The sequence below is a fragment of the Medicago truncatula genome, chromosome 8 (assembly GCF_003473485.1).
Source record: "Medicago truncatula cultivar Jemalong A17 chromosome 8, MtrunA17r5.0-ANR, whole genome shotgun sequence".
NCBI classification, from domain to species: domain Eukaryota; kingdom Viridiplantae; phylum Streptophyta; class Magnoliopsida; order Fabales; family Fabaceae; genus Medicago; species Medicago truncatula.
The window spans coordinates 39,861,884-39,885,573 of record NC_053049.1 but is presented as its reverse complement, the minus strand read 5'-3'; the positions used below and the strand labels follow the sequence as shown (position 1 = coordinate 39,885,573).

Below are 23,690 nucleotides of genomic sequence, written 5' to 3'. Positions count from 1 at the left end.
AGTGAATAATTAGAATTAGAGTAAATAAAAAGGATTTGTTTTAAAATTGGATAAAATTTGAAGTATTTTACTTTAAAAAAAATTAGAAAATCATATTTTTAAATTTCAAAAGATAAAATTATCATTTTTAATTTAAAAATAAAATTGTATTAAACGAATTATTTAATAACAAAATAATATATAAATTAGATTAATTTATTTTGAAGGAGAAATAATATAAATAAGACGTTTGAGGGAGTTTTGACACTATTGACTTGTTTCCTCTGTCCCTCGATTTATCTTTGCAGCTGAACGCGTGAACTCCGTTTCCAGCATAGAGGTAACAACACTCTTTCACTTTGTCTCTTCGATTCGTTCTTGCGTTTTGTACGATGATGTTTCCTCGTCTTTTATTCCTTAATCTTCATGCTTTGACTTGTTTTGAATTGTTTTCAATCGGTGATTGCGATCCAATTTGTGGATTTATTTGGTTTTGCAATCGATTTTTCTTGTTACATTCCTAGATCTGGTGATTTTATATTGAGATTATGAAAAATTGTTTGAAAACTCATGATATTGTGATGTTTTAGTTCTGTTATTATGGATCTGTTTAAGACTATTATAAGATTCTTAATGCTCATCTATTTGGTTTAAGGGTTGTGATTTTGTGTCATAGGAGTGTTAATTGTGTGTAATTGTTACAAATTTTGTTTTGGATTTTTTTTTTATTGTTTGTGGATTTCTCTGATTTGAATTGTTTCTTGTATTTATTTGTTTTGATTTTGATTAAGTTTGAATTGTGATTTCCGATTTTCATGAATGGCCCTGTATGCTTTTGTTGTAATTCATATGAAAATATTATGTTTGTTGATCGAGTTTTATTTAATTTTGTTTAGTGCATGAGCAATGATGTTTCTGAATATCTCTTATTGATGGATCATTTTTAGGGTTTGTAATTGTTTAGTTGAATAGGAGAAAAACAGAGTGGTGCACCAATTAATTAAAATTTTATGGTTTGTTTGTTTATTTTCGGATACTGTTAGGGTTAGGGCACCTTTGCAGTAGATAGGATAAGGCTTTACCGATCTTAAAAATTGTTAGTTTTTCTAACTTGAGATTGATTGTTATGTTGGAGGAACGATTAGTTATTAAAACTGATATTTTCCTGCCAAAACTACTTATCATCTGTTGCTCATATGATTATGTTGTGCATTACATTTTCATTGTTTTGAGAGTCTGCAAAGTGTTTTTAGGTATTTGCATTTGGTTTTTAGTTTAACATTTCAAATGCATGTGTTTCAGAAAATGGCTTCAGGCGGAGCAGCTCCTCAAAGAGGAAGTGCAGCAGCGACTGCAAGCATGAGAAGAAGGAAGACACCCGGTGGCGGGGCATCTGGAGGAGCTGCAGGGACTATGCTTCAGTTTTACACTGATGATGCCCCTGGACTCAAGATATCCCCAAATGTGGTTCTTGTGATGAGCATTGGCTTTATAGCATTTGTTGCCATCCTTCATGTGATTGGTAAGTTGTACTTGCGTAAGGAGGCTTAGAGAATACAATATGAAGTTAGGTTCGTTTTGGGGATAATTTTTTTTTAACAGTATGTTTTGAGGATTTTAATATATACACAATGTTATGAATTCAGATTATCTGTTACTTGATACAATCATTCTTCTGGGAATTTATTTCTTCTTTTTTATGGTACAATGTTATGACCAAGGTTTTGAACTAGCTGCGACGTATTTGGTAACTATGAAATAGCCTAAAAATTGGTTGTAGCATGGATACATGAGTCCATATTAGAATAATATAAGGCAAAATTACTCGTGCGGTCCCTTAACTTAAATTTAAATAACGATTTGGTCCTTATCTTTTTGTCATGTTATTTTGGTCCTTCACCTTTGATTGCTTATGGATTTTCAAGCTTTAAATCTATGATTTTATATCCCTACGATCTCTGGGTCATAAATAAATATTATAACCCCAAAAGAAAATCATAGATATGAAGCTTGAAAATCCATATTTAGTCATGAGCGTAGAACCAAAATGACATAGACAAAAAGATAAGGACGAAATCGTTATTTGAAATTAAGCTAAACTCATGAGTAAGTTCATCAACAGTAATCCATATTGTAGTCAATCACAACCATTTTAATGATGATAGCTCCAGACAAACCACTTTGCAGTATGGGATACAATAATCCAACTATCGAATAACGAGGATATTCTTTTGGAATATTTGAAGTCATGTCAGACTAACTGTACAATAAATTTTAGTACAAAGAAAAATACACATGAAATGGGAACTACTGAGATAATTATATGACTAATATTACCCTCTATTAATGCATATGAAAGAAGAGGCGTAAACATGTTTTCATATTTCACCATCATTGTTTAGCTCTTCCATATGACAGTGAAGAGGGAAGACATACATAGTTTGATGCGTATACGAACATCATATTTAAAATCAGGTAAATGAAAATATAAGAAACATGTGTGCATTATTAGGGTCAGTATACATTTCAAAATAGATGTATATCGGTAATCCATTATTTTCTTTGATTTGTGCTTACATTTCATGCATACCCTCAAAATTTGTTTCCAACCATGTTAACGAGTGTGTTGCTCTGACCAACAAAACCCAAGTAATGAAGAAAATGAAAACATTCGAGCATGAAATTGAAAACAACCTAAGCGGAGGTATGTTACTTCAGTTCTACTACTTTTGTGTGTTTAGAAATTGTGCATAAGCTTGTTTCTTGTTTGTTCATGAGAAGGTGGTTTACAACACACACAACGAATCAATACCAAATAGAGTTGTAATGAAGAAATTAAATTACATCACCAATTCAAAAAATAACATACTATGTTCATTGCTCAAAGATAGTCCACATGAGAATATTGCCTAACTATTGGCGGTGGCAATGCAGCAGGAGGGGGTCTAGTTTTGCACAAGACACCTTACAAGAGTGTGGACTTTGTGACGTTCTGGTTTGAAATTTTGACCTTCATTTTTGGGGCCTCTCTCCATTGTCATTAGTAGCAAATATGCATCTGGTAGTGAGAATATTTATCATATGAAAAAAAAGTTAAAAGAAAATTGAGACAAAATAGAATAGAATAGTTTAGAAGTTCAAACTAGACAAAGTAAAATTTTCTTGCAACTTTTTAGTAGAAAAATTTCTAGACTCGCGGACATGGTTCTCAAGCTTCATGATACGGTACCAGCCTTGTTGGATGAAAGACTTCAACAACAATTAAGCAACATTCAATCTTATTTTTTATGCTGTCTCTCTAAGATTTCAGGTCTCTTCAATTTATGTTAACTGAATTGTCCTATGTAATGGATTGAAATCAATGAAAAGAGAGTAACCAAGAAAAAAAAATCAATGAAAAGAGCTAGAGAATTAAACAGTGTCTTTTATATATATTTTTACCATAGAATTATTAGGAGATTTGATCCCTTCTCGAGTTGGGTCACGTTGCATTAGAGTAAGTAAGTACTGTATTATTGATGCTTTCATTTCTATTGATGCCTCCCAAACCTTTCCAGAAAATGGAAGAAACCATTGGCGCAATTCAATCTCAGCTGAAACAACTCCATGTTCACATGAATGCCTCCCAATCATCACAAAACTTTATCAGTAATGGATGGTGATACCGCATATCTTGAAATAGACTAGCGGGTCAATATGCTGGTAAAATTTAACTTCATATTTTAAAAAATACGGCATTATATGACATCCTATTTTAATTCTATTTTTTAATATTTAAATATGCCAAAAATTAGTGCATGCTAGTAAGGAATAAAGACCTAAAAGATTTTTTGTGACATGCAATGTAATATTTATATAAATTTATAAATAAATCACTTCTAAACAAGCCTTAGTCTTGTCTTTTGTCAAAAAAAAAAACAACTTAGTTTTGCCTATTAAAAAAAATCCAATACAGTATGAGCCTCACATAAGCTTGTTTGTTTGGCTTTTCAGTACCAAGAAGTGATTCTAGAACCCTCAAAAGTGAAAAATTGAGTTTTCAATGGTGTTTGGTTTGACTTTTAAAAATTGCTTCTATCCTCCAAAAGCAATTATCCTTGAAGCTACATATCCTAGCTTTTGGCTTTCCTAGAATCAATTCTACATTAAATTTTATATTTTGATTATTACAACCTATTATTTTCCTTTATTGCCCTTTATCAATTCTCCTTCTTTTTGCTTTATAATTAATTTGATGAACACAATTTAATCAGAAAACTTAACAAACCAAATTAGCCCCCGAAAAATGTTTATGGTCATGAGTTACCAAATTTTGAATTTTCCTTTACGATGTCCCCATTCAGATTTACTGTATTTTTTCTTTTCCTTTTTTTTTTACGATATATTTTATCATTTTTGACAACTAACTCTAAATTATTTAACTTAAATATATTTTATCAAAAAATATAAAATATATGAACAAATATTTTGTAAAAAAAATTAGTTTAATGATGGTATTTATTATTTTAAATTAATATATAAAAAATTTATTTCTTTAAATTAAATAATATATCTACATTTAGTATCGATCTACATTTTTTTTTGAAGGAAGTATCGACCTACATATACATTCAACTATGCACATTTACCTGAATTTAACTATGTCCATTTTAGTAATTATACATTCAAAAACAATTTTGATAAAAACTATCCAAACAACATTCATTTTGTTTAATCAATTCTGCATTATTGTATTCAAACATAAATCAATTCTGTCACAATCAATTCTATCATAATCAATTATATCCAAAGCTGAACCAAACACACCGTATGTCCATTGGTCAACCTAACATATTTCCATCGCTAGAAGTACAACTATATATAAAAAGGAAAATGCTAGAGTTCCCGAAAACAATTCTCACGAGATTGTCCCGATAGTGCAAAATAACCATGTGGCCACCACCTCCTTTTTTCAATAACCCATGTATTCCAATAAAGAAAACAAATCCAACGGTTGCCAAATCTTCGGGAATCCGTCGGAATGATTTGTATCGTTCTAAATAGCATTGCTGATCTAAAAATTCACAATTGTCGAATTACATATGTGAAAATACAATATTTGGTGTATTGGCCGAACATCGATCCCACACCGAATATAATTGGATTGTATGGGCTTGGTGGTGTGAGAAGACAGACCACTTTATCATAAGAGACAATTATAAAAGGATAATGGTGTAGATTTGAGACTTTAGAGTGTATTTTTCTTAATGTCGTTGACATCCTCTCAACGCCAATCTGTGTGAGTTGGTTTATAAAGTTTTGTTCTGATTTCAAACAGGCTTCCAGTAATAGTTGGTGAAGTGGTATCATTGAATTAGTCCGTCTTTTGATCAGATGTCTAGTTTTAAAAAAGGTTAAATTAATCAAATGGTCCCTCAACTAATTACGAGTTTTCATTTTGGTCCTATAAGTCTTAAAATCGTCATTTTAGTCCCTCAACTTTTGCTCCGTTGTTCAAAAAGATCCTTCGCCGTTAACTTTAACTTTAAATGTCTAAAGTGGAACACAAAAATGTTGGTCCACCATAAACCTTATCAATTCTTTTAATTTTAACCGTTTGATCTTTTTTTTATAAAAAAGTGACGGCTGGATCATGAAGTACATTATAGCTTATGGTATACCGTCAGTAGCTTATTTTTTTTGCCAATTTCTTCATAAAAAATATTAAAAAAACCCAAAAAGAAAAAAAAAACATAAATTTTATCATTTTTCTTTCCTTTTGTTTCCATTTTCTCATTTTCAAAGAAAAAAAAAGAAACGATACCTAATCATTTTTCCATTTCTTCATCTTCTTCCCCCAACATCTTCATACAATCTTCAAGAACATTCATAAAAAAATAAAAAATAAAAACCCAGAAAATCTAAAATCTAAAATCATTCACATCTTTTTAATTCTTCCACCATTATCAATTCAGATCCAACAACATTGGCACCATTCTCATTCACATCTTTTTAATTCATAGCAACACATTGGCACTAACAGACCCAACAAGCAATAAAACTAGCATCACTATGTTTCCCAGATACTGCATACAAATTATCCATGATTACAACATGCAACACTTTTTCAGCAGCAAGTTCAGCTAATTGATTTCTCCATGATTACAACATGCACTCAGAATCGAACAATCAACGTTACTAGCTTTATTCGATTCAAACATCGATGGATCCAAACACCAATATCCAAAGCATGAGCACACAAGCAGAAACAAATAACCGACTTTCCAGATTAGTTGAAGAGATGAGACCAAGAAGAAGAGAAGAGAAGTAAATAATTGTGAATCACTTTTCCGGTGCAGTGGTCGCGCACTCCGGTGCGGTGGTCATAAACTAAGCTACTTAGGTCGCAAAATAAATTTACGAGTTTTGTTGAGGATTTCAAGAGGAAGAAGATGATGAATTTAGTTTTTCCGATTGTAGCTTGCAGTGGCCGGAAAAAAAGAGAGAAGGTGATGATTGGGGTTTTTGAAATTTCACAGATCTAGAAAATGAATGGGTGATTTTTGTAGAGGAAGAAGAGAGGAATTTAATGGTGGTTTTGGTTTGGTCATACGACCTCGGATGGCAGTTCTACGACCTCTGGAAGGGGGTAGCATGGTGGCAACAATGGTGGAGAGAAGAAAACTTCTCTCTGGTTTTGTTTTACACGAGAGAGAGAGAGAGAGAGAGAGAGGAAGAACTTTGGTGTGGTGTTGTGTTTGTTTTTGAAGAAAATAATAATCTACTGATGGTATACCATAAGCTATAATGTACTTCATGATCCAACCGTCTCTTTTTTTTTTATAAAAAAAATCGAACGGTTAAATTTAAAAGAATTAATAAGGTTTATGGTGGACCACCATTTTTGTGTTCCACTTTAGACATTTAAAGTTAAAGTTAACAGCGAAGGACTTTTTTGAATAACGGAGCAAAAGTTGAGGGACCAAAATGATAATTTTAAGACTTATAAGACCAAAATGAAAACTTGTAATTAGTTGAGGACCATTTGATTAATTTAGCCTTTAAAAAACAAAGAAAAATGACAGTTTCTTTCTCCACTGCACACTTCTCATAGGCCCTTGATTTGTCCAAATTTTAAAATCCAGACATGTAAAAAAGGAGGTGTTGTAGCTTTTTTACACGTCCATATTTTAATATTAGGAACTAACATTTGCAAAGGTCTCATACATTGGAAGGGCATGGATTTGAAAGGTTCGTCCTTAAGGCAGGAGTTTTAGAGGTTAGTGCTACGAGTAGCTCCTTGGACCCATTGATGTCTGATACTCAGTTGAGTGCTAATGAATAATGGTGTATGTTGGACCACTGAGCAGTACCTACAAATTGGCCGTTATAAATGGTGTCAGAAGAATGATCAACAAAATATTTGAATCAATGCTTCAAAAACAAAATTACAGTTGATAGCAACGTATTTGCTACTATTTCAACTATTTTTAGGTAGTATTTCAATTCAGACCTATTGATCCCAACTGAGTCAATTATTTTTGCATTGAAAATGTTATCTGCCATGACAAGTTTTTGCTAGTGTTGCGGTAAGTAAAAATATGATCTAGATCTAGTATATGATTTTAGAATGTAAGTTGTACTTAAAATATAATCACATTTAACTAGATTTATCTCCTTTTGGTACAACCACTAAAAATCAAGAAACTATTTCCAACATGAATTAATTCAATTGAATTGAGTTTTGAAACTAAAGACTCAAAATATGCTTGACCAAAAACATCACAAGAAGCAACAAAAGCATATAAAGGAACAACAAAGTAATATAGAAGCAATATTAGCAACAATGGAGAATTCGATGAAACACATGGAAGAAACTAAGTATGAACAAGTTGGTAAATGCAGCCAAAATAGGTGGCAAAAAAAGACCAAATGCTTAGGGTTAGGGGGTCCAAAGAGGAAGAAATGTCAGGATTCAATTGCCTACTTTGGAAGATGATGGATCACCAGCAAAGGATTGTGTCTTATGGCCCGCACGTGTCATAGGATGTTGTGATTAGCTAGCATATATGCTTTATATTTCTTTCAATATTCGAGTATATTGTTAAACAAAAAAAATTAAATCTTTCAAACATTTACAGGACATTTTTTTTCATGTGTTTGAATGATCTTATAATTTTCTTGCAATATAACCACTTATTCCATCCTCTTTAAAAAAAAAAAAAAAACTCCTTGCATAATTTGTAGGAGAGTTTTTTTTGTTGGAAAGCTAAAGACAAACAAAACAAAACAAAGAGAAATGAAACAAGCTCTTGGGAACCAAGTTTCCATAGTCTCACAAAGGAGGGGTGGACCAAGACATTAAAGTTAGAAGAAGCACTTATCTTAGCAAGGAAGTGTGCACATCTATTTTCTTATCGAAACATGTGAACAATGCAAACATAGCAATCTTGATGAAGGAGATTTTGATGTTTTGGATCAGAGTGTCATATTTGTGAAATCTTGGTGTTTGAACTTGTAGGATATCAACATAATGAAGAGAATATGTGCAACAAGCAATATCATGGTGATTCAGCTACCTAGCCAACAAAAGCCCATAATGTATTGCATGAAGAAAATCAGAGGATCCAGAAAGTACCCTCGAGAAACCTGAGGTCCACGTCCCGAAAGAATGACGAAGCAGACTATCAAACTCTGCTCTAATTAGTTGTTACGAATCGAAAAATCCCAAAAGTGGCCTCAAGAAATCCGAGATCCACATCTCGGAAGAATGACGAAGCAGACCACCAAACCCTGATCTAAGTAGTTGTTACGGATCGAAGAATCCTGAAAGTAGACTCGAGAAACCGGAGATCCATGTCCTGGAAGAATGACGAAGCAGACCACCAAACCCTGCTCTAATTAGTTGTTATGGATCAGAGAATTTTTCATTATAACAAAATAAAGAGTAATGCTAACAACACTCTCTACAATACTCACTCTTATTGATTTAAATCATTGTGGATTTACACTTTAAAAATTGAACTCGCACAAAGTGGTGGAACATACATTGATTTTATCCAATAAAAGAGTGAATGCTAGAGAAATTGTTCAAAATAAAATAAAATATTGGAGAGTTTTTGACATCTAAGCAAGGCAAGAAATTACCGTCCCATTTTTTTACAGAAAGGAATTACCATCCCTACATCGTATATAATTTTAATTAATTAATTACATGTTGGATATTTATTCTCTTGTAAAAAAAAGAAGTTCAACTTTCGAAACTAATTAAATTATTAAGACAGGAGACAATATAAGTTAAATATTTTCGCTTAGAAAAAATATCCGTTAAAACTGCTGATCAATGATCATATTTATTTCACTGGCATGACATGATCTATAGCACCATTATTTTATTGAGAAATTTTGAAAGAAGTTGATCCCATCTCCTTATTGTCCTTTCCTGTATATCTTTATTTGTAGGATACGTAAGTAGCTCATGTGAATCTGTTATCTCTGTCTTTCTTTGCAATTATTTTATTACATTACTTATTCAAAAACAAATTGAACTTCCAAGAGACTTGACATCGAATCCTACTTGACCAACGACGACACCAACTTACAAACAAAATTCAAGACATGAATAAATGATATTATTTTTGCATGAATTCAAAACGAGTACTATTTGTAATTGTATATGAGTTGCTTGGATGAATGTATTATCGGTGTATTTGTGAAAATATTTTTTGTTCTATTTTGTGTTGATCTTACTTGCTAACAAAGAGATAATAAACTACAATAATGAATAATATTTGAATAACATTTCATCTTCTCTCTATTACACTTTCTTTTACAAAACTTCTCTCTATTACACTTATTCACCTCAAGAGTTTCTCATACTTTTATTAACAAGTAAATATGAACTCGTATTTTAGAAAATGAAAAAAGAAACTGTTTTTACAAAATGAACCGATCTAACTGTGTTTATATAGAACAGTCGCATATCCTCTATTTTTCTATTAAAAAAAAAATTAGGGTAAGGGGTAGTGTCCAACGGAACTAAATCTTAAAAAATCTAAGTCTATCCCTTATCATGTTACCAATAGACCAAACTCTTTAGTTATTCACGAACCCTTTAATTATGACCAAAAGATGTCCAAAGACATGGAAAAACTCTAGCTTTATTATATTCTCCATGCATTAATATATTCACTTCCACATACTTTACACTAACAAAGTACTTTGTCTATTCCTTTTAATATCACATTTCAAGATTCTTTTTTCTATTTAACTATTGTGTTTAAAGTTCAATGCAACATTAATTAGTTATGAGCACCGGGCGATAAATAACAATGTGAAACTTTCACGAAACTTTCACACCATAGGATTTACATTTGGCGAAAATAATGGGTGGTGGGATGAAAAAGTGAGACTTTGCTGCACTAACTGACTGCTATTTGAAAATAACTACTCGGGATGCATTCATAATTGAAGTTTTCACTATAAATAGCAATACCAATTAATTATTTGCCAATATTTCTCTTAAATATGATTTATTGCAGAGAGGAATAGATAAAATGAGATAGTAATAAATAAATAATTGAGTTTTTTTATTATGAGCAAACTTACTTAGATTAAACAAATAAATAATAATAAGTTTGTCTTGGTATTTTATATTAAATTCATAATTTTGTACTCTTTGTGCTATAAACATAAAGAGTAATACTACATAATTATTGTTTTCAATTAAATAAAATAGTATATCATCTTTAGTTGTCTTAACCTATATAATATTATGTAACAAAAAAAAACCTATATAATATTATGTAAATAAACAAACTATGAATAATTAAGAGTAATATAGATAACATATAGAAATAAATAAGGCTTAATTGCAGTTTTGGCCCCCTATGTTTCAAGAAGTTGTGATTTTGGCCCCCTAACTAAATAAACTACAAAACCGCACCCTAAGTATTGACTTTTTTACAGTTTTGGCCCCCATACCAATTTTGACAAAGTCAATGCACACATGGACGCCACGTGTGTATTTATTTATTTTTTAAATATTTTTTAATTAAAAAAATATTTTTTATATATATTTTAATTAAAAAATTATATTTTTTTTATTTTTAATAATTAAAAAATAAATAAATACATATGTGGCATCCACAGTCAACTTTGACTTGGTCAAAATTGGCATGGGGCCAAAACTGCAAAAAAGTAAATACTTAGGGGGCGGTTTTGTAGTTTATTTAGCTAGGGGGTCAAAATTGCAACTTTTTGAAACATAGGGGGCCAAAACTGCAATTAAGTCAATAAATAAAGTAACAATATTTATTTTAAAGATACTCCATCCGTCCTAAATTATAAGTCGTTTTGAAAAAAAGTCTACTAAATTATAAGTTGTTTTACAATACAAATTAAATATTAATGTTATTTTTTCTTTTATACAATTAACTAATGATTTATATATCTTATTTCAATTCTTTATTTTATCTTTTTCATACCATTTACTCCCTCCATTCCTATATATTGAAGCACCCTTTTGATTAAAAATTTGTCTTTAAATATAAATCCATTTTCAAATTACTAGATACATTTCTTCATCAAAAAAAATTATTAGATACATTTGTTATTTTTTCTAAACACACCCCTTATTAATACTACCAATTTGTCCGAAAATATGAAAAGTCAAATTTAATACACATACAAACAAATGACAATTTGATAATATTAATACACAAAATAGACACAATAGTTGCACAAACAATTTTTTTGAGAAATGCAAATAATACAAAAGGTACTTACATAGAGAAACGGAGAGAGTATTAAAGAAATTTTTTTAAAATAACTTATACTCCCTCCGGTCCTTATTATAAGAAACTTTTTACTTTTTAGATTCATTGAGTAATTAATGTATCTTGTTATAAACATAAATTAAATACATTACTTATATAATCAACTTAAAAGTCAAAAGTTTTTTATAATAACACGAGGAGGGAGTAATATCTTTTTCGATTTGTAATTTGAGAAAGATGGAGCAGTAAATTAGATCACTATTACATTGAATATTGAAAAACTTAAAAAATTGAAAGACCAATTATGGGTACTGCAGCCTGTCTACTTTGATCACTGTGAGACAGAAGCGTGAACTTTCCACTACGAAGTTAATGGCTGCATTGGATTTGGCAGCGGAGTGCCGTTGTTGTGGTTCTTTGTCGGAAAATCTGTGCTTCTTCAAACTACATCAATGTTGACTTACAAATCATAGTTAACCACAACATGAGTGTCTAACAACTATTTTTAAGACAACTTTTTAGACAACTAAAATTTACAAAGAAAGATAAATGGTGGCACAAAAACTAAAACAATAGAGAAAAGATAAAAGAAGAATGTGAGTTTGAAAGATAAAATTGGCAAAAAAATTGTTAAAAAATGATTGTTTAAATATCATTTCTCGTTAAAACTCCCACATCCTATAATTTTGCAGGATTTGTTTTTGTTAAAAAGAATCAAACATGTTTAATAATCAATTTAAAATAAATTTGAATTTTGAATTTTTCTTAAATTTGATGAAAATGTTCAACTTGGAAATAATGATTTGATAATTGATACCTTATCAAGAGTGGACCTAGATTGTCTAACTTGGAGACAATTATGTGGTTGAAGACGGCGGCTACTCTACGAAGGAGTTAGCGCGCCAAAAACATGTCTCGAGTTACTTCTTTTGTCCTAAAATAAGTGATATTGTTGATTGTTTCACATATGTCAACGTAAATTTTTGATATATCTTTAGTTATGTATTAATAAAAAATATAAAATTAAATAGTTTGAAAACTAATCCAACAACATCTTATATGCTATAATTTGATTTTATATAATAGTAGAAAAATATCATCAAAATATATTATTTAGATAATGCACATTATCAAAAGAGTTCACTTATTCTGAGACAGAATGAGTAACTTTTATCGGGTGGAGTTCAAAGTTTCTCAAATGAAAATCCTTTCTGAACTAATTAGGAGACAATTGTTTACAAATCATGATGTGATTGTTGTCATATATGGTCCTGATAAGATAGATAAATGTAGAAGATATAACAAGTTAAATTATTTTGTGAAAAAAGAAATTAAACTTATGTCTTAATTATTGGCTGTTGATCATCACTACTATTTTAAAACACTATTCCAGAAGGACATAGTCAGTAAAATAGGAAAATACTTGGATGTCATATTATCATTGATCTTTGGTGTCATTGGTACCATTAGTTCATTTGAGATGAGTGACAATGAAAAATGAATAATTAAAATAAATTATTTAAATGAGAGATAATGAGTAGTTAAGAGAGAGATAAGTAATAAAAAAAAAAAGAGAGATAAAAACAATAGTACCAACCAATGACACCAAAAGCCAAATAGCACCCAAATGCTACCCATGAAAATATATGTGAGTGGTGGTGGTACCCAAAATTAATGGCGAGTAGATGTGTTTGCTTTTATTTTATATTTTATTTTCTTTTATGCTATTAGATGTGTATTTTTTTTTTTTTTTTGAAGCAATTAGATGTGTATTTTGTTGATGGTTATATGTTGAGATCTTTCATTATTAATTGTGACTTGAATTCTAGTTTAAAGTTCAGCAATTTGTAAAGATGTTGGTGATTTTTCTTGACTTTATACAAATTGTTCAATCAATAAAATGTTAAAATTGATTGGCTGAACATCGTGACCCGAGTTGAATCGAAATCCTTCAAAAAATTTAGGTTACTATTGTCGCTCTATTTATCAAAAAAATGTAAGAAGGAAACAATGAGCATTTTGTTCATAAATTACTTAGAATCTCAAATATCAAGTTATAAAAAATAAATAAAAAAGAATAACAAATATCAAATATCAAATGATTTTTTTTTGGATGAAGTGAAACTGAAAGCCAACTATAAATTCTAATGTAGATAACCCATAGAAGTCAAACCTTTTATCAAACGTTTAACCTCTGGATTTTTTTTTATCATTTCTTACATACTCAGCGAAAAAGATGGCTGGTTGATCATATTTTATTTGTGAAAGAATTTGGTGAGAATTGACTCAAGTTACTGCATTATTTTTTGTTTGTACTATTAATTTATTGCCTGCTTACATAAAATATTATGACCAAAATGTCGAATTAGGCCTTAAAGAGTAGGCTCTCATGAATGAATACTGTTATGATCATAATTTTACATTTTTCATCTCAAATAGGCCATATAGTAAACATTGTACTATTTGGCATATCTACACATTTACTATTTATAATTTCATTATTCTAAATAGAGGAGTGTTATTTGAACACCAATTTGCTTGACAACTAAATGGACAACCACATTTTTATCAAAAAAAGTATGTATTGGCACAAATATCAAAGTAATAGAGAGAGAAAGTTGTCACAAAAGTTTTTAAAAAATGATTGTACAAATATCATTTCTCTTCTAAATAATTAGTAATAGTATGATGCAGTGCAATCACTGCTATTTTCATTTTTGGAAAAATGTGGATTACAATGTAATTCACGGGACCCTTTTGCTTAACTAAAAACCTACCCCCCTATCATCAAAATTTAATGGCAAAACACCAAATGATATGTATCCTTTGCCTCCATAGTCTTATTAATGACATATCACTTTCCTTTTCCTTTTAATTTACATTTTCTAATTTTGTATTATTTCTTTTTCCCTGACAAAATGCCAAATTTGTACTTAAGGTTTAAGTATATGGTCCATGGCCCATGCCAACTATAGCAATAACAAATTAGTAAGAAATAAGGGATAATAAAGTGTGACACGCATTTGCCATTCCTTAGCAGCTCAAGCAATTCGTATTTATTAACATCTATTTATGAACATACTTCTAAAATCCACAATTTTCCATTGTAACAAACTTCATACATATAGTAATAGTACCACCCCCTCACATTAATAGTTTTTTTTTTTTTACTATTATATAAAAAATAGTTTTTGATTAATTAATATTCCAGCTATACGTACCCCTCACATGGAAACAAATTTGTCGATCATACTTAATCTTTGAATTGAAATATCATGACCATATCCGTATGTAATTGTCACTCGAAGAGATCGATATCATCTTATTTTCGTGTTCATACACATCACTTTCTCCCATATCACGCTATCTATTCCATGAACAAAATTATGTGCATAAATCTTATTTTTCTTCTAAAATATGAGTTATTCGTTTGAAGATTACACAACAAGTTGACCCCATGCAACTACCCTATCCGTTTCAAGATTGTGACTATTTTAGTACTTCTGTTTTGTTTTAAAATAAAGAGTGTTTTAGAAACTAATACTCGACAATATTTATTTATGAGATTGTTTGTGTAGAATATTTATAATCTTTACATGAACAAAATTTAGGATTTGTATAGTAAGTAATTAATGGTAAACTCTTAAGAGTTTGATCTTGTAATTTCAACGTACAGAAAAATTTAAATTTCCACAAAAACAATTATAAAATAGACATTGGTATACCACCTTAATTAAAAATAATTTCTCCTTCCTCATTTTATAAAATGGTGAATACAAAGATACTTTTGTACAATTATATATTAATTAAATAAAGTGGGATAATGCATTATGTATGCAGGGGCCGGGGTTCGAACTCCGAAAACCCCACTATTTTACCTTAAAGTTGAATTTCTCCGACCGTTATGCTACTTAAAGAAAAAGAAATATATATTTAATATATATTATGGACCAAATACATATTCAATAAATCAAAAAAGTGATAAGAGGGATCATGAGTGCATTTCAAATTATAATGGTGTTGTATTCCACAACTAATGTGCATGCATTGGAAAAATATTTTGAGCTTACATGCTTTATGCATTTAGTGCCTTTTGGTTAAACCATATTGACTAAATTTTCAAAAGTCAAAAAAAAAGTTATGGTTCCCACGTTGAAAAGTTCCAAACCACAGTCAAATTTATTTACTCCACAAAGGCCAAACCAGTAATTTCAACATGCAGATTGCAGAGTAACACTTTCCAGACACACACACAAGACAATATAACCAAACAAGAAGGGTATTATAGTACTTTAACTGGTCCCCTCTATGTTGTTGTCTGAGACAATGATTTTGAGTTCAAGAATGGCTTGGCTTGCATAGTTGGCAATGTCCTTCTTCTCTTTTACCTGGATCCGTACACACTTCACCTTCTCCTATTCACTCTTTGTTCTTTCTCTTTGCCACTACTAGTTGTTAGTTAACCTGCTTCAATCCACACACCCACCTACTTTCTCTCTCTCTCTCTCTCTCTCTCTCTCTCTCTCTCTCTAATTACTCTTCCATTTATTGCTTCCCTTTGCATTCATTCACTCTACAATCCACATATTCATTGCTTTCAGAGCCAGTTATTAACAAAATAAATAAAGGGTCATCTTCTTTTTGGTTTTTGAAGATGCCTTTGGTGAGGTTGCAGGTGAAAAATGAGTTTGGTTTAGGTGGGCCTGAGCTATACAGAGATGCTAATAGAGATGACCCTAAAGCACTTCTTGATGGTGTTGCTGTTGCTGGTCTTGTTGGGATCTTGAGACAACTTGGTGATCTTGCTGAGTATGTTTTTCTTTTCAATTTCTATTTTTATTCTTTCTGTTTTTTTTCTTTTTCCCTTCATGAATTAAATAGTAGTTGGGGTGGTGAAGGATTGGGAGCTAGGAGTATGTTCTTCTTTAGGTCTTACGTACGAATCGCTCGGTGCCAACAATTTTTGTGTTAGGCCAATTCATAGAGTGTTTTGCTCTGACTTGAATTGAGCCGCACCAGTGGACGGTGGGATTGGTCTCCAAGATTAGTCAGTCCTTGGCCGGATACCGGGATTTTTCAATAGAAATTATGTGGTTTTGAGTCTTTAATGGTTTTGAGCTTTGGAGGTTGTGGATTGCTGAAACAGATGATTTTGGTAGTGATTGGATGTGGCTCTTTGGCTGAGTTCTTGTTCAGGTTTTAGTTCCATTTTCATAGGTTTTTGGGCCAAATTTCAATTAATGAGCTTACAAAATGCTCTTTGACTTTTTATTTTATTTTTGTTGAGCTTTTCTATTGGATGGACTTCACTTTACAGTTCTAGACAATTATAGGTTGTTTACAGCTATACATTGGTTACTATTTGGATAATTACTCTAATTTTGTTGGCTTCTCAACAGTCTAAGTGGTACATCAGATGCAATGGTTAAGCAGAATGAATTTGTCTAAACATGCTTTCTTGTTCTAATATCATTAACTAACTATTGATTGGTTTTTCTTCCACTTCTTCTAGAGGTTCCTCCTTTTTAACCAAAATAACTCTGTTTTCTACTGAAAAAAACAGATGTAGATAATTTAGTCCATAGTAGGTGCACTATGACTAATCTGAATGCCATTGTGAAACTTTGTTAGTTTTGCTTGATATAAATACTTGTTTAGGGTAACAACATTCCATAGATATGATGCATATTTGATATCAGAATATGATTTTGGTTGAGAAATACATGACAAGTACATCTAGAATATGTATGTAGATGTGTGAAAAAAAAATGTAGAACATAATAAATGTACATTTTGCAATGTTAGAAATTCAAACTAAGAACAAACAACTTACACATTACTTTATGAAACTACGTGATTTCAATTGAATGTTGTGTTGTAGTGCAATGTTTAACAGTACCGGGACGTGAGTCTGGGTTCGAACTCACGACACCCCACCCCCCTCATGTTTATGTCAATAGCAAAAGAAATAAATAAAAATTAAAGTATTGTGTTTGTTTAGATTTTGGTATGAAAATATAACAAAAGGAAATGATAATTATGCTACAGATATAATTGTGAAAGAAGAAAATTTTGCAGTAAAACTCTGAAGCCACAAATATGCAACAACCTGAAGAAAAAAAGAGTTGTGCATGTTGAAACGGTTGTAGGCATAGAATAGAATTTTGCATTGGAGTATACTAACTCTGAAATTAGAAAATGCTGAGCTGATATTTGCACATCGTATCAGAGAAATTGAGGATTCCTTTTTCAAATTAAAGGATGTAGGTTGTAATGGAACCTTAAAGTGTCTCTACTTTATCAAAATTAGACAGATTTTCATTTTTCCTTATTTTAAAAGTTGATTTGGGTATAAGCCACAATAGATTGGTCCAAGAGGTAAGGGGGTATGGGACTTGGGCCCCTTAAGCAAGGGGTCAGGGGTTGGATCCTTGACTCTTATATATGGAGAAAATTAGGTTAGGAGGGGAGAACCCACCTTGTTTGACCGTGGGTTCCCCGATGGAGATTAGTCACTGTTAAATAGCTGTGAAAACTTTGTATTATAACATGGTATCCAAAAAAAAATTAAAGTTGATTTGGGTACTTCACAAATAAAGAACGCCAAAAGCAGTAGTTTTGAACATGTATCAAATACAGTATGCGAATTGCGAATAAAACGTAAGTTTGGTGCTTCATGCGTCAAAAGTTCTCCAATAGTCCTATCATGCTTTTCCTAAAGTCTTCATAGCTCAAAATGTTCCTAATGGACATGCCTGAATATGTGTTTAACACGTGCACCGTTCTCTTGATTAAACATGATTACAGAATCCCTGATAATTGTGACAATTTCTCTATTCTTCTTAAAACCCTGTCCTTGTTATGAGTGATATTTAATCTAAGTAGTTTATTTTTCTTTCTATTATTTGTGTTCATGTTGAGTTTTACCAATGAAACTTTTTTGTAAATGTAGTTTTGCAGCAGAGGTGTTTCATGGTCTGCAGGAGCAAGTGACAACAACGGCTTCTAGGAGTCACAAATTGATGGTTCGTGTTCAAAATATTGAAGCTTCCCTACCTCCCTTGGAGAAGGCTGTATTGGCACAAACAAGTCACATACACTTTGCCTACACAGCTGGTATGGTTATTTTAGACAATGATCTCGTCCTGCATGTGAATTTACTGGAAATATTATTATTATGATTTTTTATGTCTGAATTTAGCGGAAATATTGTTATATATGTTATGAAAGAAGCACATTAACTCTAACCTGATTCAGAAAATATTTGAGCAAACAAGTTGAAGTAGGATATATTTGCACAAATAACATATATCTATAGATTTTAATCCAAATTATGGAATATTACATTATTAAATGGTTGTGATTTTGATATTCGGACAATATAGTTGTTTTTAATGAAAACCAGTTTTCTTTCAGGTTGTGAATGGCATCCGCGAATAAAAACTGCTCGAAATCATTTCATATACAATGACTTGCCTCCCTTTATTATGGATTCATATGAAGAATGCCGTGACCCTCCGCGAATGCACTTGCTTGATAAGTATGTTGAATTTCTTTCGATTCCCTTCCTCCCCATATGTTGTTTTCTGTTTGCGAATAGTAAGATTAGCCAAGTACGAAAGCTTAAACAGTTAATTAATTTCTTCCTCCCGCTCTGTTGTTTTTCTGTTTTAAGAATAGCAAGATTAGTTGGTTAATAAGGCTTAAACAGTTAAACAACTTCCAAATTGTTTATGGTACTCGGTTAATCCTGGTTAAATAAAGTGTCCTATAGTGGTTAATGGAATATTTTGTGTCAATCAGATTCGATACAGGTGGTCCAGGATCTTGCTTCAGGAGATATTCAGATCCAACCTTCTTCAAGAGAGTATCTGCAGATTCAGAAGAACGATACTCTGAGAAGACTGAAAAGGCTAGGAAATCCCGTAAAATCAAGGTACAATATTGATCCAAGTATTTCAGTGGGAAGAGTGTTTTTAACTAAGTTTTGTTCCCAAAAGACGCATGCATTTAATTTATTTGAAAAAAGTTATTTTTGCTTATATGAAAAATATTTGACAGAAGAGACGGTCATCGCGAAGGAACAGCGGACTTTTGAGGGGTGAACAGATGCTTGGAAATAGTGGCAGGTGTACTTTCTGTTTCCATTGTATAAGTACTTATTGCATAGTGCATTCATATTATATATTCAGAATCAACACTTACAGAGTGCATTGACTACACAGTATGCAATTTATTTCTCCCTCAATCAATGGACGGACTTCTTCGCGAACAGCCTCCACAATAGACATGACAATGAGATCAGACGTGGAAGATCGTTCAAATTCTTTTGATTCAAAGTCTGGTGCTGGCTACATTGAATGTGTTTTCCATCCAAATAATTCCATGCAGCCTGATGAGCAGGATTGTAAGGAACCATCCTCTTCAAGGTTGACACCAAAAACGGATAATCTTAAGTCAGTATCTCCTCCTAAGTCGGTATCACCTCCTATAGATGATAATATTTCGAATGATTCTTTGGAAAAGCAAATCGCCTCTTCTTCATCAGGTGTTACTTGGGATGAGAAGGAAGAGATATTGGAATCCAATAGTCAAGCCTGTGAGGCAGATAAAACTCCAGAGAGGCTTGTTGAAAAATGCGACTCGGATATGCATGTGAGTGAGGCTGTTAACATATCAAATATTGATTACAATGATATTTTATTTAATGAAGAAAGAATCCTGAAACCAGTCTTCGGAGAGATTCAAGCAGATGATATTGACAGTGAACCTGATAATGATAATTTTGTGGATGCTCTTAACTCCATCGATTCTGAATCCGAAGTTGATCTTGACTATGAAACAAAACGAGAGGTACAGCAATTCGCCTCACATGTCACTCGTGAAATCGTTGAAAATGGAGGCACTGAATCTCATTCTAATTTATTAGACAGCGATATTCCTGACTCGCTACAAGAAAATCCTCCTCTCAAGTCAGAGTTATATGCTTCTAATTTGGGATCAGAGACTACACCAGATATTCCTGATATTGAAAAAGTGACAAAAGACACTTTTTACTCGGACCAAGAAGTAATCCATGGTTTGCCTAACTCGCTGCAAGAAATTTCTCATCTCACATCAGAACCACTTACACCTGATTTTGAACCTGCGAGTCCATCAGATGTTCCTTACCGCAAAGAAACGTTTGACAATTTTCCTGACACACTACCAGAAATTGCTCCTCTTACTTCAGAGCCACATGCATCTAATTTGGGATATGTGAGCTCATCAGATGTTTCTTCTACCCAAGAAATAACCAATAATGTAGCTGATTCTCATTCCTCTGATAGTCCCATCTCTGAAAGGGATCTTCACACACATGATAATTCTGTTTTGGATCACTTAGTAGGGACTCATACCTCCATTGATTCTCCTACCGTTAGTGATGCAGTGTCAACACCCATTATAACTGATACACCATCTTCTGGCTCTAAATTACCAGATGAAAACGCAGGTAAGATCAATAATATCTTCAAATATGAAGATGCACATAAAGAGTCTTTCAGTGATAATTCGGTTAGGTTCTGGACTAATGGTGGATTATTAGGACTTGAGCCATCAAAACCTCCTGACTTTACCATGTCAAGTTCCTTAAATCAAGGGTCTTTAAGCTTGAAAAATGATATGAATGGTGGTTCACTTGGCAATTCCATACAAAAGAGCAATGATTGCGCTCACAAAGAGGGACATGAATTATCAGAAAAGGTTCCTCAACAGATTCTCAAGGAATCAAGTTCTAGATATGATGACCAGGCTTGTGCCTCTGAATATACCTCCATTGGTTCTCAGCAGAATAATGGTCACACTAAGAGAAACAATTTGGTGGAAGCCAATTCGACTGCACCTAGAACTGTTCTAACTGCCGTCGCTGACACCAAGGATTGTGCTGAACCTAATCAGGGAAATGGTGAAAACTCATCGCAGGTGTTTGGACTTGGTCATAGATTATTAATAAAAAGCTTCAACCGCAAAGTTTCTTTTGATGAAAAATCTGGACCCTATAGTTCTTTGAAATCTGTTATATTGGAGCAGAGTGAACAAAACAGCGTTGTAAGACATTTACAACAACCTGAGACAACCTTCAAAGAGAAAGTTAGTTTCAGATATCCTATAGATTCACTCCCTCCTTCACCGCCACTTGAACATATGAAAATATCCTTCCAACCTCTCAGTGGACTTGAAACCTCAAAGCTAAAACTGCAATTTCCTGATGGAGGTAACCGTCATGAAAGTATAATGGATATGTTTCCATCGTTCCAATTGGTCCCAGACTCTTCGATTCCTATGGACGATTTGGGCTCTCACTCTGATGGTGATGACACTTTCTGTAGATCATCTCCCTGTGCATCAGATGATTGCCATACCCCTCGTTCTGACTATGATTCTGATCAGTGGGAATCCGATGAAACTCCCGAAAGCAGTGACCATGGCATACACGATTCTCCTCACAGAAGTTCATCAGCTGAATCTAGCTTGAGTACCAAAGAACATGGCAGATTGTCCAATAATGACACTGACCTAAACAATGAACATATGAATGGCGTAGAACCTTCCTTATCAGGGTCTTTACTTGATTTTCCAAGTTTTGAAAATGTGAATCCTGTACATGAGAAAGAAAGTAACAGACATCATGAATGCAATAAAGATGTTACATCACATAGTCATGCAGAGCCTACTCGACCACCACCACCTCCTCCAGTTCCTCCAACACAATGGAGAGTCACAAAACCGCAGTTGGATAAGTCAAATGAGACACAAAATTCTATGTCTGAAGATGCTGAACATCTTAGTGATCAAAATCTTCCAGAATCTACTATCTTCCAACAACCTAGGCATGCCAAGGTTGAGAAAATACAACGTAATCACGATGGTTTCGAGTCTTATGACGCTATTATAAATAAGTTGAAGGAAAAGGTACTCGTTTGGTCATGCATCTTTTTTTCCTCAGATATTACATTTATTTAACTATGATTGTTAATGGAATCTAACAAAGTATTCGTCTTGTTCTGCCTTTCCTGCAGCTCGGACCACCAAAGTTGAATGTTCAGAAAGAAGCAAACCAGTTGAGAATGGGAAAAGATATAGATGAAAAAGAAGATTTCCTTTATCAAATCAGAACCAAAGTAAGTAGTCATTAAAAATATCAACGATTTAATGGTAAACATTCATTTTTCGTCCTCCAAATTGTCAAATTTTAAAATAATAAAACCTTCTTAAAAAAAAAGTTATCTCTAATAACGTTAACTTTGCATGATGATTCAAAGTTACAAATCAAGTAATCAAAGTTATTGTATCTAACTTCTGCATTGCTTTATCATTAATTGGCTCAGTCCTTCAACCTGAGGCCTACAGTAACAGGAAAGTCAAATGTCACAACGGGTCCCACTACAAACGTCAAAGTTACAGCAATTTTGGAGAAAGCAAATGCAATTCGACAGGTACTCATCGTTCTTCTTTCTCCTTAACGTTTCCGGCGTTTGCATTTGATATCTAACATTGCATCCATAATCGAGAAAATTGCAGGTTGTCGCAAGTGATGATGGTGAAGATGACGATAACTGGAGCGATACATAATTTCTTGCTGCTTTCTTTTTTTAACATTCTTTTAATTTTCATTCATGAGTAGTCATCTGTATCTTTTAGCCTTTTCAAGTGAAGTTGCATGAGGCTTTGTTGTATGTACACATGTGTGAATAAATCTTATCTATTTTTGTTATTAATAGTGTAGCAGCGGTTAGTTTACTTAATTTCATTACCTTAGTATGAACTTATGTTTCATCAGTCAATAGTCAGGTTGAGATAACAGTGTTCCTTGAATCTTTATGCCTCACTAATTTGCCTACTGTGGCAATTGATAATTTTGGGTGGCAAACATGACTCAAACTTGTACAACTGGATTCCAGGTTCAAAAGGGAT

At 32.3% G+C, this 23,690-nt stretch overlaps 2 protein-coding genes across 2 annotated transcripts; both read left to right on the top strand.

Annotated features, from left to right (window-relative positions):
* Positions 1-214: 214 nt before the first annotated feature.
* LOC11413802 (protein transport protein Sec61 subunit beta) lies at positions 215-1,687 on the top strand. Its single transcript, XM_003629720.4, has 2 exons — positions 215-319; positions 1,282-1,687. Exon 2 carries the CDS (start codon positions 1,285-1,287, stop codon positions 1,528-1,530), a length of 246 nt encoding a protein of 81 aa, XP_003629768.1. The 5' UTR covers positions 215-319; positions 1,282-1,284; the 3' UTR covers positions 1,531-1,687.
* Positions 1,688-16,024: 14,337 nt separating this feature from the next.
* On the top strand, positions 16,025-23,591 carry LOC11406151 (SCAR-like protein 2). The gene is made up of 9 exons (XM_003629717.4): positions 16,025-16,544; positions 18,688-18,851; positions 19,152-19,275; positions 19,539-19,671; positions 19,797-19,864; positions 19,961-22,688; positions 22,796-22,897; positions 23,105-23,212; positions 23,298-23,591. Exons 1-9 carry the CDS (start codon positions 16,390-16,392, stop codon positions 23,346-23,348), a joined length of 3,633 nt encoding a protein of 1,210 aa, XP_003629765.1. The 5' UTR covers positions 16,025-16,389; the 3' UTR covers positions 23,349-23,591.
* The last annotated feature ends 99 nt before the right edge of the window (positions 23,592-23,690 follow it).

What these genes read in the sequence shown, in the direction of transcription:
- LOC11406151 (XM_003629717.4), top strand. Translation starts at nt 16,390, where the DNA reads ATGCCTTTGGTGAGGTTGCAGGTGAAAAATGAGTTTGGTTTAGGTGGG. An exon ending in ATGCTTGGAAATAGTGGCAG is followed by an intron (nt 19,865 to 19,960) that starts GTGTACTTTCTG and finishes TTGACTACACAG; the next exon opens with TATGCAATTTATTTCTCCCT. An exon ending in TTTATCAAATCAGAACCAAA is followed by an intron (nt 22,898 to 23,104) that starts GTAAGTAGTCAT and finishes TAATTGGCTCAG; the next exon opens with TCCTTCAACCTGAGGCCTAC.
- LOC11413802 (XM_003629720.4), top strand. Translation starts at nt 1,285, where the DNA reads ATGGCTTCAGGCGGAGCAGCTCCTCAAAGAGGAAGTGCAGCAGCGACT.